This window comes from Dama dama, chromosome 12 (assembly GCF_033118175.1).
Source record: "Dama dama isolate Ldn47 chromosome 12, ASM3311817v1, whole genome shotgun sequence".
NCBI classification, from domain to species: Eukaryota; Metazoa; Chordata; class Mammalia; order Artiodactyla; family Cervidae; genus Dama; species Dama dama.
Window position 1 is genome coordinate 42,340,051 of NC_083692.1, and position 19,584 is coordinate 42,359,634.

The 19,584-nt window shown below is 41.9% G+C and overlaps 1 protein-coding gene across 6 annotated transcripts in view; it reads right to left on the bottom strand.

The window, feature by feature from the left end:
- The window catches only part of ATP8B4 (ATPase phospholipid transporting 8B4 (putative)), a 305,125-nt gene that overhangs the window by 28,081 nt on the left and 257,460 nt on the right, over positions 1 to 19,584 (bottom strand). For 5 of the 6 annotated variants that reach the window (XM_061157127.1, XM_061157123.1, XM_061157128.1 and 2 more), the window contains exons 22-23: positions 18,725 to 18,908; positions 17,864 to 18,087 (exon numbers count right to left, since the gene is read on the bottom strand). The exons of the other annotated variant lie outside the window; for it this stretch is intronic. In XM_061157127.1, coding sequence (XP_061013110.1) covers positions 17,864 to 18,087; positions 18,725 to 18,908 — 408 coding nt within the window. The remainder of the gene's footprint in view (positions 1 to 17,863; positions 18,088 to 18,724; positions 18,909 to 19,584) is intronic. 6 annotated transcript variants of the gene reach the window in all.

Below are 19,584 nucleotides of genomic sequence, written 5' to 3' on the forward strand. Positions count from 1 at the left end.
GCAACCTACTCCAGTATTCTTGCCTGGAGAATTCCCATGGACAGAGGAGCCTGGTGGACTATAGTCCATGGAGTCACAAAGTCCGACAGACGGACTGACTAAGCACAACACAGAATATAATTTCCACGAAACAGAGACTTATGCACAGTGATAACTCCCGTATCTACAGCAGTGTCTAGCCAATGGTGGGTGCTCTAGAAAGATTTCTTGACTATTTTACAACTTTTTATAAATGTTAAACATTTAACTTGCTAGTAGACCCTCCCCTGAGGACATGCCACGGGCTTTGCAAATTCAGAGTGTCCAGGCCTGGACTCATCCTCACAGTCCCTTAACCAGGCTCCTTCCTATGTTCCCTAAATCAGTTTCTGACACTACCACTTCCATCCCAGAGCCCAAGTCAGAAATCTGCTATCTCTTCCTCTCTCCAACACCCCACATTAAATTAATCCCAAACCCCACTGACTTAACCATGCCAGATGGGTGGTGTTCCAGCCCAAACCAGTCTTCACTTCAGTTTGGGATGGAGATCCCAAACCAGGGATTCCCATCCTTTCCCCCTTCACCTGCTTCAGTCTGACGGATCCCTGAAAGGTCAGCCCAGGGTCAATCTTCTAGTAAGCCTTTCTGAGCTCTGCCCACTGCCATCTTCCATAGCTGGGTTCCAGGCCAGTAGTCCCATGACATTCCATACCTCACTGCTTCACAGCTGTCGACTCAATAATTGTCTATGTGCTGGTTCCCAGGCCCTCCCCACTCGACTTCAAGCTTCTTGGTGGAACTGCAGGATCCCATGGGGCTCCTGGGCATGGAAGCCTTTCCATGTCCCCCATTTCTTATTTGGAGGGAACAGCTCCAACCTCTGTGACCTTCCTTGAGTTCCAAAGGGAAGATTCCAGCAACTGTTAATCAGGAACAGGACACAGAGACAGGGTGAAAAAGCCAAGAAACAACAGTGAAGCTTGCTTGGGACAAGGTCCTGGTTCCACCTCAAGGGAGTTCAGTTCAGTCACTCAGTCGTGTCTGACTCTCTGTGACCCCATGGACTACAGCATGCCAGGCTTTGCTGTCCATCACCAACTCCTGGAGCCTGCTCAAACTCATGTCCATAGGTGATACCATCCAACCATCTCATCCTTTGTCGTCTCCTTATCCACCTGCAAAATGTCAGCACTCTTCCTTCCAGAGAAGACCACAGAGGCCAGATTAAAAGAACCAGAGAAATGCATCAAGAGATTACCTGAGACCAGGTTAATGGAATACAGGCCCTCACATACCCTGACCCTTATCAGCAACTCCCCCCTTGAACCATTACTATAAAACTCCTCACCAAATCCTCCCAGGTTGGGACACACAGTTTTCAAGGGCAGGAGTTCACTGTGTTCCCCTTTGCCTGGCAAGGTAATAAAGTGATTCTTTACTACTGCACCTAAAACTCTGTCTCTGACAAATGGATAATGCCCATAAGTGAATACCCTCAGTAAGGAGGGAAGGAAGGAAGACAGGGAGGGCCAGAGGGAGGAAGAATCATGTAAAGATTCAAACTTCAAGTCGTATGTTTAACAATCTTTTTAAAAAGGTGCATTTTCCTACTAATTATACTTTTTTATGGAAATACAATCCTTTATTGCTACAACCAAAGATATTTGTACCCATAAAAAACTACTATATTAATGAAATCAATGGAAAATTAGAGCATGATTTAAAGAACATGAAATACCTTGATATAATTATGCACTTTCCTCATGAATATTTCATTATATCAACCACTGTTTACTCTAACTCTAGTTTTGCCTCTACAAATGTCATTCATGAGTCACTCACTTTTAAAAAACACCTTTCCCAGTTATATGTATTGATTAGCACAGTTTAGGCTTTAGGGGTTTGAAAGAGAAAAAGGAGAATGAAAAAGCTGGCTTAAAACTCAACATTCAAAAAACTAAGATTATGGCATCTGGTCCCATCACTTTATGGCAAATAGATGGAGAAAAATAAAGTGACAGACTTTATTTTCTTGGGTTCCAAAATCACGGCAGATGGTGACTGCAGCCATGAAATTAAAAGATGCTTGCTCCTTGGAAGAAAAGCTATGACCAACCTAGACAGCATATTAAAAAGTAGAGACATTACTTTGCCGACAAAGGCCCATATAGTCAAAGCTATGGTTTTTCCAATAGTCATGTACAGATGTGAAAGTTGGACCATAAAGAAAGCTGGGCACCAAAGAATTGATGCTTTTGAACTGTGGAGCTGAAGAAGACTCTTGAGAGTCTCTTGGACTGCATAGAGATCCAACCAGTCCATCCTAAAGGAAATTAGTCCTGAATATGCATTGGAAGGACTGATGCTGAAGCTGAAACTCCAATACTTTGGCCACCTGATGCGGAGAGAGGACTTATTGGAAAAGACCCTGATGCTGGGCAAGATTGAAGGCAGGAGGTGACGAGGATGACAGAGAATGAGATGGTTGGATGGCATCACTGACTCAATGGACATGACTCTGAGCAAGCTCCAAGAGTTGGTGATGGACAGGGAAGCCTGGAGTGCTGTAGTCCATGGGGTCGCAAAGAGTTGGACACAACAACTAGGTGACTGAACTGAAATGATTAAAAAAACTAAAGTCACAAGCAGTATTTTTACTATTACAGGCTTCTTCCTTTCCTTGCAAGAGATCTCCAACTGCTGAGATAGTTATCCTAGTAAATGCTCCACTTCCCCTTTAAGTCCTTAGCTACATTCAGAAAAATTTAAAGATCCCTTCTGATGACTAGGACCAGATGAGAGGGACATACTAGCCAGATCATGACTCACATGGACTCCCATCCATGTTTCTCCCCTTCGAGGCATCCTCAAGCCCTCTACTACCTCCACTATCCCCATCTCTCTCTCTCTCTCTCTTCTGCTCTTCCCCATTGTTATGGATTGACCAGATGCCCCAAAGAGATGGGAGGGGTAAAGGAAGTAGGAAGAAGGATTCCTCTGCAGCCTCTCGTGTGAGCAGCATTCTGGCCTGAGACTAGATCGGACCACTGCTGACATTCTGATTTTGGATGACTCAAAATTGTTTATATAAACAGGAGTCCTGAACAAAAATATTTGTCCTAGGGACTGCATCCTCCTAGGTGCAGCCATACCACCTCTACTTCCAAATTTTCTGTTCTGCATGATGCTACTAATCTGTTTGGAAGCCTAAAAGTGTCTCTTCACAGATCAGAAAAAAAAAGAAAGTGGAGTGTTCCTTTTCCCAACCTCACTGTTTTCCTATTTAGGGAAAGCTCCTCCTTGCTCCCTTCTCTGTGGGAGCAATTTATCAACCTTATCAACCATTTTATATAGAGTAAAAATACCCCAGCTACAAATTACAATCTAACAGCTTGAGGAACACAAAAGCTATGATTTATAGAATACCACATTTAAATAAACTTTAATAAGGATCTCAGACAGTTACAAAGGGCTTTCTATTCTGAGACCATTGGCTTAGCTCCTTGTTCAAATGACAGGATGAAATACCTCTCTGGAGACATGTATTCATCCCTTTTGCTGTGTGTTTCAGAGGAGAACTATATAATGATATTTTTTTTTCTTTTTGGCCTTAAAAAACATTTGCCATTTAAAGAAAACACATTGTGGGATAAATATGAGGTGCTCAGCCTCAACACATCTGTTACTGATTTGTGTAATTAACAGAAACCCACTAGCCGGATCCAGGAGTAATGGCCCAGGCCTGAGCACCCACCCCTCCCTGGGTTTTCCCCAGAGCACATCTGGAAGGCGAGTGAGTGAGGCAGGGGAGTGAGGAGGGGCGGACGGGGAACTGCAAGCCAGGTTGAGATGGGCTTGCAGGTAACCAAATCCATGAAGTCATCCAAGCCTTGAGATTAGTCGCACTCTTTCACGTCACTTTCCAAACTTTTCATTATGAGTTTTCTTATACTCTTTGACAGAATTAATGTTTTTCTGGCCTTGACAAGATAATTGTTTCCATATCACAGCAGAACTTTTAAAAAAACATACACAGCCCTGTATCTTACTGACAATGATAAATTGTCATCAGATAATATCAGAAGTACACAGTGCCAGTAGTTGCATGGTTTCAAATGTGAATTTCCTAAACAGGGCTTCAACCAATGGGTTGTTGTTTTTTCTTTTTTTTTTTTCCTGTGGGTGGTTTTTTTGTTTTTTTGAGGTGGGTGGGGGGCTTATCTCTGGTTGGGGACAGTTTATTAAAAGTCTTGAGGGCATAAGGTACTTTAAAAATAAGTTACGCAGATAAATAGTATACATGAGCCCACAGTGGAGTCCATGAAAACCATGCAGTCTTTGGTAACAGATTAGAATAAGGTATGTCCTTAGAAAGGATCCATGGTTCAGTTTAAAGATTTATCAGATCTTTCTCCAAATCCCCCTGCTCCAGAAATCGGGGTTGGAAATCTCATCAGGAGAGATTATATTTGAGATTATATTTAAATTGTCTTTTTAGTGGCAGTTTGTTGGCAGAAGGTGGCCTTCAGCTTCCAGATGATTCCAGGAGGCAGTTTGCCTAGAGGTAGGCCTGGCCTTTCTAAGGATCTGAGTTGTGGGAGACACTCCCTATAGTACCAGGTCTCTCTCCCTCAATAAGAGAGTTCATTTTCTCCCCACAGTCATAGTATACTGAGTGTTTCTGGATGTTTCTCCTTCCTTTAGATTCCAAATAAAGCAAACATTTGCCTGATTAGGGGTTAGGAGAGGATAGTTTTTTCTTGAAGATATAGCCATTCTCTCGAAGGTCCCTGGAGCAGGAAATGGCAACCCACTCCAGTATTCTTGTCTGGAAAGTCCCATGGACAGAGGAGCCTAGCAGGTTACAGTCTGTGGGGATGCAAGAGCCAGACATGACTTAGCAACTAAATTGCCACCACCAGCCATTCTCTCAAGTCTGTAACAATTCCAGTGGCCACTCATCAAGCAGAGCAGAATGAGCACTGGAGAAAAAGTCAGAAGGCATGGCGAGTTCTGGTCTCAGCCTTGTCTACTGCTGATCCTCAGCTCTTGGGGAACTTGGATTCCTCCTCTATAAAATAAGGAACTAGACTCAGTATCAGTGACATTCCCTGCCAGAGCAAAGATTCTAGATTTCAACAAGGCACACACATTTTGTTCTGTGTCCCAGCTGCTTCCCCCAGGAAAGGTTCACCCAGCAAAGTGAACAAAAAGAGTCTGGTCCCTGCCCAGCATATTCTTTCCCCATGTGTCCAGAAACTGTTACAACAGAGGCGAGCCACTGAGGGTAAGCAAAACAAAGTCCACAAACCAAGCACCACCAGCCTGCAGCACACCATCATCCATCCCAGTGACCTAAGTGCCACCATCTCATAAGCAGTGAGCGGTCCCACCCATCAGCCCCTGGGAACCTTGCACGTCACAGCTGAATGGGCTCACACATCTGCCCCAACCCACCTACCAGGAATCTACTGGAGCTCTCATCAGAGAATAAGAGCCTAGATAAAATTCACCAGGCACCGAGAGACAGGCCAAGGTAGTAAAGAAACAGCACATGTCATTTCATTAAGTAATTAAACTGGTGTCTTAAAAGTCAACCACATGTCTATGGAAGCACATCTGTTAATGTTTGGTCAGATGTTTTCAGCTGCAGAGTGGATTACTTCAAAGTAGTCTGTTCAGAAAGGCAGGAAAGAAATATTTAGGTGTTTATGAATCATGTTGAGATTGGACAGGGTTGACCCCAAGGTACGTCCCATCCATAACAAATTTAATTTTAAAAAATCCTTGGTGGAAAAATAAGAGAAAGGTGACTACAGAATTACTCGACATCAGTTTCATATTTATGAAAATGAAACCGTTCCCAGGCTGTTAAGTTCCCTGAGGGCAGGAACTGCATCCCTCTGGTTCATTCTCTTATCGCTGGAGGCCAACAGAGCACTTGGCCTCAAACTGGCACTCAAGTTTCCTCTTCTGAAATGAATGAGCATTCAGAGACTATAGGTTCTGTGCTAGAGGATGTCAGCGAGTCTCAATCTTGTGGGGACTAAAGAGGTGACTGCAGATCAGGCCTGCCAAGGATGGGCCTCATGTTACTGCATCTGCGGGGCCCTGGAGGTTTTATTACTACTGGCTCCATTTCACTGTGGAGCTTTTAATTCCACTGAAGCAATTTAAGAGAAGGATGGCAGAGGTGGGAAGACTTCAGGTGGCCAACTTTCATTAACAGATTGGAAGTAAGCAGCTTTCTAATGGACTCCAAGGGCTAAGAAAGCCTGTCACCCAACATGTGGCTTTGGAGGCCCAGGCCAGCTCAATGAGTTCAGTGGGTGAAAAGGTGTCACTGAGAAAATGTCCCCTATTCAAAAATTCTCATTTTATGCAGACTAGTGCCTCTCCCAAAAATGTTGTTTTCTTTTCACTTGCCTCATTTACAGCATATTGTCCTTAGAAAAACAGGGCTAAGAAAAAAAGCCAAAGAATTTTTTCAGTTAAACCTGTTGTTAATCAGGAGTTTCTAGTGAAAAACAGGGAATGGAAAAGAGACCATGAACCCAGCCAATCCCAATTCCATATTCAAGTTGCCCTCACAGCCAGTTCTTAGTAACACTAAGACGTCAGCCCACTCACACGTGGGTGGCATGGAGCGTGCGTGTGTGCTCAGTCGCTCAGTCCATGACCTTCGGACCAGAGTCCACCAGGCCCCTCTGTACATGGGATTCTCCAGGCAAGAATACCGGAGTGGATTGCCATTTCCTTCTCCAAGGGATCTTCCTGTCCCAGGGATCGAACCTGCGTCTCCTGTGTCTCGTGCACTGGCAGGCAGATTCTTTACCACTGCGCCACCTGGGAAGCCCAGGGTAGGATGGAGGAACACCAGTGCTTTCATCTTTATGGAAGTACAACATCTGTTCTAGAATATGCTTCTTGCTTTATACAGTAAGTAATACCATGCAGTTTTTAAAAGTTATTTCTGAATTAGTTGATTTTAAGTGGAATTTTAAAAATTAAAAAGAGATTTTAAATTCCACTAACAGCAGGTCAGTTGGAAAGTATTCAGGCGTGACAGGAGGATTTTCCGCCTTTCAATCAATTATGTTATACCTTTGCTTCCAGATGGCACAAAGATAAAGAATCCAGCTGCCAATGCAGGAGATGCAAGAGATGCAGGTTTGATCCCTGGGTCGGGAAGATCCCCTGGAGAAGGAGATGGCAACCCACTCCTGTATTCTTGCCTGGAAAATTCCATGAACAGAGGAGCCTGGTGGGCTACAGTCCACGGGGTTGCCAAGAGTAGGATGTGACTAAGCACACACACACTTCTAACTTTATACAAACCAGCCCCTGCATCCCTGAGGTAGCCAGACTTTTAGGCCTCCAGACTTCCACTTAATTTTGAAAATATTCATATTCTCACTTGAGATTTAATTGAGCCCCCAAAGTCACACCAGATCCTCATAGATTTCTCCCTTTCCCTTGCTCTCCTATTAACTTCAAATTCAGTATTTCTATGAGACATATTTGTGCATGTGTCTATTTCTCAATGAGAAAATGAGTACATGGTGGGTAGGGACTTGACCTATTCATCATTTTATCTTCTCTTCCCAAGTCAGTAAACAAGCATTTTTACTAGTAACTTGACAATGCCGTGTGACTCATGGCTATGCGCAAGGGATGAATTATTCAATGTAAAATGACAAAAATTTAAATGTTTATGAAATCAGAGTAAACAATTTGTAATAAATGTACATTTCAGAGTGCCATTAAGAAAAATAACATTTTTGAAGAATGTAAAACAAGAGGGATTTCTCAAAAATGTGATGGTTTTTTTGATGAGAAAGTACAAAATGTATGTTCTCAGATAATTGATATACATTCACATATATTTGTTTTTATAATAAGGACAAAAAACTTTGAGGATAGTGAAAATGAGTTTGTAAAAATTTAGATGTAACCCCCTGTCCCTACTTTACCATGTAAGACAGGGTTATTTCATCCCTAGACTAGAGCTAATTAATAAAATAGAAGTTTTTGAAAGAGAGGGCCATAAATAGCCTATTCTCCTAGGAAAAATATTCTTAGCATCATTTTGTGCTTTGTACATCTTACCACTTCAAAACATTGAAACTATGATAAATAGTTCTGAAACTGTTACCACAGAGACATCTATTCCAGAATTTCCCAAAGATGGGTTCTATATGGTACCTGTTCTATAGGACTTTATGCATATTGCTTGGAAAAAACAGGGTTCTATGCCAAGTGAGTTTGGGTAATAACACCAAATTTCATTGACTCTAAGACTATTTATCATAAGAGACAGCATTATCAATGCAAAGATTAAATCAAAGTGGAGATCTAACATTCTCATAATGCTAAGGCAGCAAAGGATTGAATCTTTAGTGTGAGAGTACAGAGGAACTAAATCTTCATGCAGAAAGGGACTGCAAGGAAATTTGCCTGTATCAGCCTTGGCACCAGCTAAATGGAGAGACCAAAAAAAAAAAAAATTTCTCCTGAAAACCTGAATCTCAGATGGTATTCAGCAGAGTTTGCAATCTAAATTTAAAAAAATCCTAAAACATAAAGATCTCAGGTAGATAGTGTCCTCAGGGAATCAGTGCATGACACACAAATGCTCTCTAGAAAAGAGAGACTCAGGAGTGATGTGATCACAGTGGCAGCTTAGGTCATCCCCAGCTTCAGTTCCCCTCACAAAAAGACCACTCAGCAACTGTCCACGGCCAAGAGAGCACTAGGAGACCCCAGGACTGGGAGTGAGTGCCCCACTGGATCACAGAGACCAAGAAGGATCACATTAGAAGGGAAAGAGCAACAACTACACTCTGACCATCACCTCTCCCCCAGGCTGGCATGGTCCTGCACCAAAAGGGCCCCTCTGGGCCTATGGTTTCTCCAGTGGGAGAAAGAGAGCCCAGGGTGGATCAGATAGAGACGTAAGGGAGACAGGGCTTACAGCAATCAGCACTCAGCAGCACTGAAGCAGAGATGCCAGCCAGGGGCTCTGCCCATTTGCAGAGCTGAGCCAGTAACCCCTTCTGGCCAGGAAATCTTGTTTGGTCCAGGCAGTTCTGCCTGATATGGGTACCCGGTCAACAAGCTATATTTGCTGTGTAGCCTGTTCTGTAGCCTCACCCCGGCAGAAGAGAAAACTTATAACCCCACTTAACTGCTGAATATAGCCCCCAGTCCCACTGAACCAGGAAGCCTGGGCAGTGAACCCATGGAGCCCTCCATCCTACAGCCCTGTTTATACAGACCCCCAGATCAGAAGGCCTGCCCAAATCTTAGGTATAGCTTCTGTCCCCATACAACCAGGGAGTCAGAACAGTGACCCTGGGCAGCCTCAAAGCCCAGCCTGTGACACTACCCAGTCAAGGAACCCAGTCTACAGCTCCACCCTGAAGCAGAGCCCAAAATACAGAACTGCCCAACTGCTAAACACTGCCTATAACCCAACCCACTAAGGGAGCTCAGCTAGTGCATCTACTCAACCATGGAGCAAATCACCTCTGGGTTCCACCTGATGAGGGAACCCAGACAGGGACTCAGCCCAGCTTTGGGGCACACCCTTTGGTCCCACCTAATCACAGAGCACAGCCTGAGGTCCCTCCAAACTTACAGCCCTGCAGGTGGCTCTACACAGAATCCAGCCAGTACCATCATCTGGTCAGGAAACAGCCTGAGATGTCATCTACCATGAGCAATCACAGAGCCCAGCCAGCACAGCCCCCTGACCTCAGAGCACAGGCAGGGACTTCACCTAACTAGAGACCCTGACAGCACCACCCACCTGCCCACAGATGCTGCCAGCTGACCCATCTAGTACTCCAAGCTGAAGGAGATCTATGAACTGTCTGACAAGGAATTCAGAATAATCCTCTTAAAGAATTTCAGTGAACTGTAAGAACCCACAGGAAACGAAAATTAAGAAAACAATACATAAAAAAAATGAGAAGTTCAACAAAGAAATGGAAATCATCAAAACAAAAATCCTACAGCTGAAGGATACAATGACTGAAGATGTCAATAGAGAGCATCAACCAAGTGGAAGAAAGAATCAGTAAACTAGAACATAGGTCATTTGAAATTATCCAGTCAAACTCAAAGAAATAGATAGCAAAAATGGTGATTTTCATGAGCTGGAGAGAGAAGGAAATAGGGAGTTGCTGTTCAATAGAATATAGAGTTTGTTTCAGTTTTATAAGATGGAAAAGTTCTGAAGGTCTGTTGCATAACAATGTGAAAGTACTTTTAATATACTGAATGGTACATTTAAAATGGTTAGGACACAAACACATGAAAAGATGCTCAACATCACTCATTATCAGAGAAATGCAAATCAAAACCACAATGAGGTACCATTACACGCCAGTCAGGATGCCTGCTATCCAAAAGTCTACAAGCAATAAATGCTGGAGAGGGTGTGGAGAAAAGGGAACCCTCTTACACTGTTGGTGGGAATGCAAACTAGTACAGCCACTATGGAGAACAGTGTGGAGATTTCTTAAAAAACTGGAAATAGAACTGCCATATGACCCAGCAATCCCACTTCTGGGCATACACACTGAGGAAACCAGATCTGAAAGAGACACGTGCACCCCAATGTTCATTGCAGCACTGTTTATAATAGTCAGGACATGGAAGCAACCTAGATGCCCATCAGCAGATGAATGGATAAGGAAGCTGTGGTACATATACACCATGGAATATTACTCAGCCATTAAAAAGAATTCATTTGAATCAGTTCTAATGAGATGGATGAAACTGGAGCCCGTTATACAGAGTGAAGTAAGCCAGAAAGATAAAGACCATTACAGTATACTAACACATATATATGGAATTTAGAAAGATGGTAATGATAACCCTATATGCAAAACAGAAAAAGAGACACAGAAATACAGAACAGACTTTTGGACTCTGTGGGAGAAGGCGAGGGTGGGATGTTTCGAGAGAACAGCATCGAAACATGTATATTATCTATAGTGAAACAGATCACCAGCCCAGGCTGGATGCATGAGACAAGTGCTCGGGCCTGGTGCACTGGGAAGACCCAGAGGAATTGGGTGGTGGGAGGGAGGATCGGGATGGGGAATACATGTAACTCCATGGCTGATTCATGTCAATGTATGACAAAACCCACTTCAATATTGTAAAGTAATTAGCCTCCAACTAATAAAAATAAATGGAAAAAATAAATAAATAAATAAAATGGTTAGGACAGTAAATTTTATGTTTATGTGTCTTAGCACAATTAAAAATATTTTAAAGTTATTTTTAAAAGGCTGACATAGACTATAATTAAAAGACCTACTTCATATGATTATTATAAGAATTGAACAAATACAGGTAAAACATTTAAACAATGCCTGGCATGTAGTAAGTGATATTTAAGTGTTAGTTATAATTACAATTTGCTTTTATCCTTACTTGTTGGTATCAACAATATCATGACTCCACCTAGAAGATGACATCAAAGCATTGATGTCACTACAAGGGTACTGTCATTGACCTGCTGCCTTTTCCTCTCCAACAGACAATAACAAATTACTACTTGCCACTCTGCTGACAAGCCTATCTACGTTTGTGAAAATCCTTGAATTGGAACCTTAAATTCTCCACAGTGTGGATAGCTAATAAAATTTGTGAGATCAGTTTGCCAAGTCCACCAAGAAGACACCTCTCAGACATCCCTTTCTGTACCTAAGATACCAGTTCCTGCAGGCATCACAGTCTGACACATAGTAAATATTCACTGACTTGATGAAAGCCTTCAGTGGTAAGACTGAAGAATCCTTTCCAGTAGGTGTAAATCTAAGTCTCAATTTAATCAAATCATCATAAAAATTAGGGCAAATGGCCCTAACAGCAATCCAAGATAGCAATCCAAGATTTCTACTCAGTAGCCCAATTGGTCTCACGTGGTGACTCCTCTGCTAAAAGTGGATGTTCCCTGCCTTATTTAAATCAGCCAAAATCCATGCAAAGCAAAATAAACCAGGGAAAATCCACTCTATGTCTTTTTTAGAATGAAGCTAAATATATATATAAATAATTAAGAAATATTACCTGTGGCCCAATTAACCATCATATCATATTAACACAACTGACAAAACATCATTCTACTTTCTGGAGTCAATGCCATAACCACACTAAGATCTTAAGACACTGACACTACAGTGTTTGGTCAGGCTGTACTTATTTATACAGACCAGAGGCAAAGCCTGTAGAAATGGCCCTTGGTGCAGGTACAGTAAGTGGCACCTGCAGGAGTGACCGGAGGCAAGTAGGAAGGACTCTCCTTGATGGATCTGCCTCAGGCAACATAAGAAAGGACTCTAGAGACATCCTACAAAACTGAAATGACTATACACCTTCTATGTGCCAGATGTCATTCAAGAGTGTAGGCTGAGGGACTGCCCTGGTGGTCCAGTGGCTAAGAATCCACCTTCCAATGCAGAAGACCGAGGCTCAATACATGGTCAGGGAACTAAGACCCCACATACCATGGGGTGACTAAGCCCATGTGCCACAACAAAGATCCCTCATGCCACAACCAAGACTCAATGCATCCAAATAAAAATAAATAAGTACAATACATAAATAAAATAGTCATGTGTGCACAACTCAGATGTCCTTTCTTTCCTGAAGGAGCTCAGAGTTAAGCTAGATAAAATCATAATAGACTGAGTGAACTGGGAAAAGCAATCCTTTCTCCTGAAACAAATGCCCTTCTTTCTCCTGACCTTGTCTTAGTGCATGTATAAGTCTCAGGCGCCAAAGTTTTGGCAAGGTGTATAAGGAGATTCTAAGCCCTCCGGAACAATTCTATTGGGACGGGTGATAAGATGTTGGCTTAAGTGGCCCCTCTGCCTCAGAAAAGAAAAGTAGATTCTAGAATCGACAAAACAGCATCAGTAGATTGGATTTCACTCTGGGCTCTGGGTTCAAATAGCATACCTTCAGATTTTCTTCTGTATTGGCTAGCCCCTGGTTCTCAAAGTATGGTCCCCCACCTGCAGCTTCAGCATCTACAGGCAACTTGCTAGAACTGCAAATTCCTGGGCTCTGCCTCCTGCCTGCTGAATCAGAAACTTGACAGGAAGCTGTGCTTTAGAAGCCCTCCAGGTAATTCCCATTAAAACTTAAAACTTGAGAACCATTGGTCCAGCTCAACTCACCACCGTCAGAAAGAATACAGAGGGCCAGTCTGGACTGACAATGGATTTAAAAGAAGACCATGCAATTAACTAGTTTTCAGTGTGAAAAATAATATCAGTTCAGTTCGGTTCAATCGCTCAGTCGTGTCCTACTCTTTGCAACCCCATGAATCGCAGCACGCCAGGCCTCCCTGTCCATCACCAACTCCCAGAGTTTACTCAAACTCATGCCCATCGAGTCAGTGATGCCATCCAGCCATCTCATCCTCGGTCATCCCCTTCTCCTCCTGCCCCCAACCCCTCCCAGCATCAGGGTCTTTTCCAATGAATCAACTCTTCGCATGAGGTGGCCAAAGTATTGGAGATTCAGCTTCAGCATCGGTCCTTCCAATGAACACCCAGGACTTATCTCCTTCAGGATGGACAGGCTGGATCTCCTTGCAGTCCAAGGGACTCTCAGGAGTCTTCTCCAACACCACAGTTCAAAAGCATCAATTTTTCGGCACTCAGCTTTCTTCACAGTCCAGCTCTCACATCCATACATGACCACTGAAAAAACCATAGCCTTGACCAGACAGACCTTTGTTGGCAAAGTAATGTCTCTGCTTTTTAATATGCTGTCTAGGTTGGTCATAAATTTCCTTTCAAGGAGAGATAAGAAAGCATTCCTCAGTGATCAATGCAAAGAAATAGACGAAAACAACAGAATGAGAAAGACTAGAGATCTCTTCAAGAAAATTAGAGATACCAAGGGAACATTTTATGCAAAGATGAGCTCGATAAAGGACAGAAATGGCATGGACCTAACAGAAGCAGAAGATATTAAGAAGAGGTGGCAAGAATACACAGAAGAACTGTACAAAAAAGATCTTCATGACCCAGATAATCACAATGGTGTGATCACTCACCTAGAGCCACACATCCTGGAATGTGAAGTCAAGTGGGCGTTAGAAAGCATCACTACGAACAAAGCTAGTGGAGGTGATGGAATTCCAGTTGAGCTATTTCAAATTCTGAAAGACGGTGCTGTGAAAGTGCTGCACTCAATATGCCAGCAAATTTGGAAAACTCAGCAGTGGCCACAGGACTGGAAAAGGTCCATTTTCATTCCAATCCCTAAGAAAGGCAATCCCAAAGAATGCTCAAACTACCACACAACTGCACTCATCTCACACGCTAGTAAAGTAATGCTCAAAATTCTCCAAGCCAGGCTTCAGCAATACGTGAACCAAGAACTTCCAGATGTTCAAGCTGGTTTTAGAAAAGGCAGAGGAACCAGAGATCAAATTGCCAATATCCGCTGGATCATTGAAAAAGCAAGAGAGTTCCAGAAAAAAAAAAAATATAGGGTTGGCCAAAAAGTTCATTTGGGTTTTTCTGTAAGATTTTATGGGAAATCCCTAATGAACTTTTTGGCCCACCCAGTAATAACAAGTAATAAAAAAGAGAAGACAGGAACACAGAAAAGAAACATGCTCAATTAAATCAACCATTTATGAAACCTAATCATAAATGGGTGATGTGCCTCATAGCTGAGTTTACATCAGGTACTCATGTCTTTCATGCAATCAACTTCCCCCCTTGCTGTTCTCTTTCAAACTGAAAATACTGTTGAAAAGATTAAAAATCTAGTTCTTTAACATCTTACTCTGACCAGTTTTATCAGATCCTGAAAGCAGAGCAGAAAATCACACAAATGTAGCGATTACAAGTCATTGAACATTCATTTCAATTTCACAGTTTAAACAAAGACAACTCTGGCGGTAAACTTGCCTATCCAAGCTTGGTGTGTCTGCACATTCAAATCATTAACTACTCCTCTGAATCCAAAGAGGTCTAAGTAAGAGTTGACATCTCTTCAGTGTCTTATGATCTTTCAAAACCCCCAAACATTTGCACTATGAAAATTGGAAATCTCAAAACACCACTTGGCAAATAGCCTTGTTTCATTCTCAAGGGGAGGAAAAGTCAACAGTCCAGGAGGGCACAGGCCACACTTATACTTGTCTTTGTTGGACTTAAGGTGGAATTATAAGCAGGTAAATATCCCCACCCTGGTGCCTTTTGGGGGGGGAGTGCTAAGAAAACTTTTATTTCTGAGAAGGTAAAATCAAGATCACAATAAACTGGAAAATTCTTAAAGAGATGGGAATACCAGACCACCTTACCTGCCTTTGAGCTTCTGGAGGTGATGGAATTCCAGGTGCACTATTTCAAATCCTAACAGATGATGCTGTCAAAGTGCTGCACTCAATATGCCAGCAAATTTGGAAAACTCAGCAGTGACCACAGGACTGGAAAAGGTCAGTTTTCATTCCAATCCCAAAGAAAGGCAATGCCAAAGAATGCTAAAACTGCCCCGCAATTACACTCATCTCACACGCTAGTAAAGTAATGCTCAAAATTCTCCAAGCCAGGCTTCAATAGTACATGAACTGTGAACTTCCAGATGTTCAAGCTGGTTTTAGAAAAGGCAGAGGAACCAGAGATCAAATTGCCAATATCCCTTAGATCATCAAAAAAGAGAATTCCAGAAAAAACATCTACTTCTGCTTTACTGACTATGCCAAAGCCTTTGACTGTGTGGAACACAACAAACTATGGAAAGTTTTTCAAGAGATGGGAGTACTAGACCACCTGACCTGCCTCTTGAGAAATCTGTATGCAGGTCAAGAAGTAATAGTTAGAACCGGACATAGAACAACAGACTGGTTCCAAATTGGGAAAGGAGTATATCAAGACTGTATATTGTCACCCTGCTTATTTAACTTATATGGAGAGTACATCATGCGAAATGCCAGGCTGGATGAAGCACAAGCTGGAATCAAGATTGCCAGGAGAAATATCAATAACTTCAGATATGCAGATGACACCACCCTTATGGCAGAAAGCAAAGAGGAACTACAGGGCCTCTTGTTAAAAGTGAAAGAGAGAGTGAAAAAGTTGGCTTAAAACTCAGTATTCAGAAAACTAAGATTATGGCCTCTGGTCCCATCACTTTATGGCAAATAGATGGGAAAACAATGGAAATGGTGACAGACTTTATTTTGGGGGGCTCCAAAATCACTGCAGATGGTGACTGCAGCCAAGAAATTAAAAGACGCTTGCTCCTTGGAAGAAAAGCTATGACCAATATGCAGTCTAGCATATTAAAAAGCAGAGACATTACTTTGCCAACAAAGCTCCATCTAGTCAAAGCTATGGTTTTTCCAGTAGTTATGTATGGATGTGAGAGCCAGACTATAAAGAAAGTTGAGCGCCTAAGAATGGATGCTTCTGAACTGTGGGGTTGGAGAAGACTCTTGAGAGTCCCTTGGGCTGCAAGGAGATCAAACCAGTCAATTCTAAAGGAAATCAGTCCTGAATATTCATTGGAAGGACTGATGCTAAAGCTGAAACTCCAATACTTTGGCTGCCTGATGCAGAGAACTGACTCAGTGGAAAAGACCCTGATGCTGGGAAAGATTGAAGGCAGGAGGAGAAGGGAATGACAGAGAATGAGATGGTTGGATGACATCACCGACTCGATGGACATGAGTTTGAGCAAGCTCCGGGAGTTGGTGACAGATAGGGAAGCCTGGAGTGCTGCAGTCCATGGGGGTCACAAAGAGTCGGACACGACTGAGCAACTGAACTGAACTGAAAAATCAAGACTTTGTTTTATTTGAACTGTCTAGAGATTACCAAAAATATCAACAAAAATATCGAGTCTGCTTTTCGTTTGGAGAATGTTATTATTAAGAGAGAAAATTCAGGTACAGGTGTGCCTTAGTCTAAGAAATTTCAACTTCTCAGAGAAAGGGAAAAATGTACAATACCTATTTTCATTACCACAAGGATTCACTAATTTCCCTGAGCACATTTAACATAAATGCCAAAATTTAATTCATACTCAATTTTTCTGAAATAACTGAAAAAAATAGCTCCATATATACCATTGAAACCAGTAACTAAAACCAAAAGGAAAGAAGAACTGAAGAAATCTCCAATAATAGTTACAGTTACCATATCATTCCCAAGAACAACCTTTTTCTTTTGTTGTTGTCTAAAATAGTGATGCCATTTTTAATTCACAAATATATTTAAATATTGTAAGTCACATTTCACAGTTGATTCTCAGGGTCAAAACTTGCCTGATATCTAAGATGTGGGCTTAAGTAACCTTTAAGATGGCTATAAATACATACAAAAATAGAATCCTAATTTACAAATTTGCTAATATTTCTTCCTTGCCACCAACATAATCTTTAGATCATTTTTAGCTAATGAATTGCTGTCAAAACAGCCTTGAGGTTGGGGTTTCAATTTCTTCCCCTGATTTGAAATATTTACATTTAGTGTGTTGGGTGAGTGACCACCTTCCTAATAGATATGCTTCAACATTTCTTATTATTGTTTCTCTAATCCTCAATTAAAACTCTACAGCAAGCTTACCTGTTATCATACAACATTTCAAAAAAAACATAAAAGTGCACAGAAAGGTGTACTCGTTACTATGAAATAAGCAAAAAATAAAAATTTGCTAAATTTTTTTTTTTCGGTTGAAAGCTCAAGTCAACTATGAATTCCATAATTGTCACACTGTCATTTGTATTAGACGTATGAAAATGATCTCTGTGTATTATAAAGAACCATGAAGAACAGTCATCGACAATCCAGGGGATCTTATAAAAGAAAAAAAATTTGGTTTTTTTTTTGCTAACCTGGGCTGAGAAACCACAGAAGAAACCAAACCAGAAATGCACGAGTGTGAAGGCAAAATTCTTATAGAAGAAATAGCATAAGAATTTGCACATTCGGACGTAGGACCACCTTCCATGAACAAGGAGAAGCCTTTGGAGGTATCTGAACTGTGCAAATGAGTAGTCGCTGGCGAGGACTGCCTGCAGCCCTTCCTGGCCACTGATGCCGACGCCAATGTGAGCACCTACGAAGAAGAAGGACACTTTCACTTCCCAGGCAAAGACCCCTCTCTGCGGAAACTATCACTCCTTTTTTTTTTCTTTCTTTATAGCCATACGGCATGGCTTGGGGTATCTTAACTCCCCAACCAAGGATTGAACCTGGGCTTCAGCAGTGAAAGCGCCAAGTCCTAACAGCTGGACCACCAGGGAATTCCCCTATCAATCTTCTTGTGATGCTATTATTTATTCATGGAAATCTTAACAACTATAGCATTTATCATTTTTCGCACATATTATCTCATGAAACACTCTTGACAGTTAGGTATTTATCCTAGTTTTATAAGAGAAAATTGCTCAGAAAGTTCAGTAACTTGAACAAAGTTTTACAATTTGTGGCAAAATGTAACAGTTGGGACTATGTGTCTAGTGTTCATTCCTCTACTTACTTCTCCAAATAGTGATAGATACACAAATTATTTAATTGAAGACAGAGGGTTTTTTTTTTTTTTTAATGAATGGTGGATGCATTGTACCAGAAAGTATTCATTTTAGAACCACTGGGAAAATTAAATTTCAATGCAATTTCCATTATATATTGCCAAACGCTGAACCTGGGACTCCAGGTCTGCAGTGTGCCCCATTAAGCAAATGTCTCCTTACTTTTGATCATGCTGACATCATTGGCTCCATCGCCGATGGCCAAAGTGACAGCATTTCTGTACTTCTTCACAAGCTCTACTACTTGGGCTTTCTGGAGAGGGGTGACTCGGCAGCAAACCACCGTCTTACACATGCAGGCAAGTTCTAGAAGATCATTCTTGACATCACTTTCTAGGGCATGGGCCTAGGTTATTTAAAAAAAAAAAAATCCACAATAGAACAAGAGAGATGTCATTTGGGAAGCAGATTTCTTTTTTCTCAACTGATTTCTAAACAGTTTAATTCACTTCAATAAGTCATGTTGACTCGGGGTCACACAAACGACCAAAGAAGAGAGTACTGAATGCCTACTATGTGCCAGAGAATTTCACCATAAAAATCAAAAACACAGTGCCCTGTGTGTCCGCCTTGGTGCATTATCATGCTGTGCTGGCGAGATACAGTTCAATGCCAGGGAAGTTCCAGAACCCACTAAAATATGGGAAAGTGAAGGACAGCCCTATCTACCACTTCACCAAGTTTAGAATGAACTACAAAGTGATGATGTTTGTTCTAAATGGTGACATTTTCGTTTCCTTTGCATTGTTGTTTTGTAATTTAGTGTTTATTGTTGTGGTTGTTGATGTGAGGGCAGATGAGGTGCAAATGATCTGGAGATCAGTCCTTGAAGAGTATAGTGACTGAAATCAGGAGAGGCCTGTGCAAAGGGTAGCAGGCAACCTGTATCTCAGACAGGGTGCGTCAACCAGTTCCACCCTTGCTCCTCCCCAAATACATCAGAGCCTTTAGACACACCAAGAAAGGACTGAAAAAGAGAACATAGTCCTTTGCAATTAAGTATAATTTTTTTTTTCTAGAAA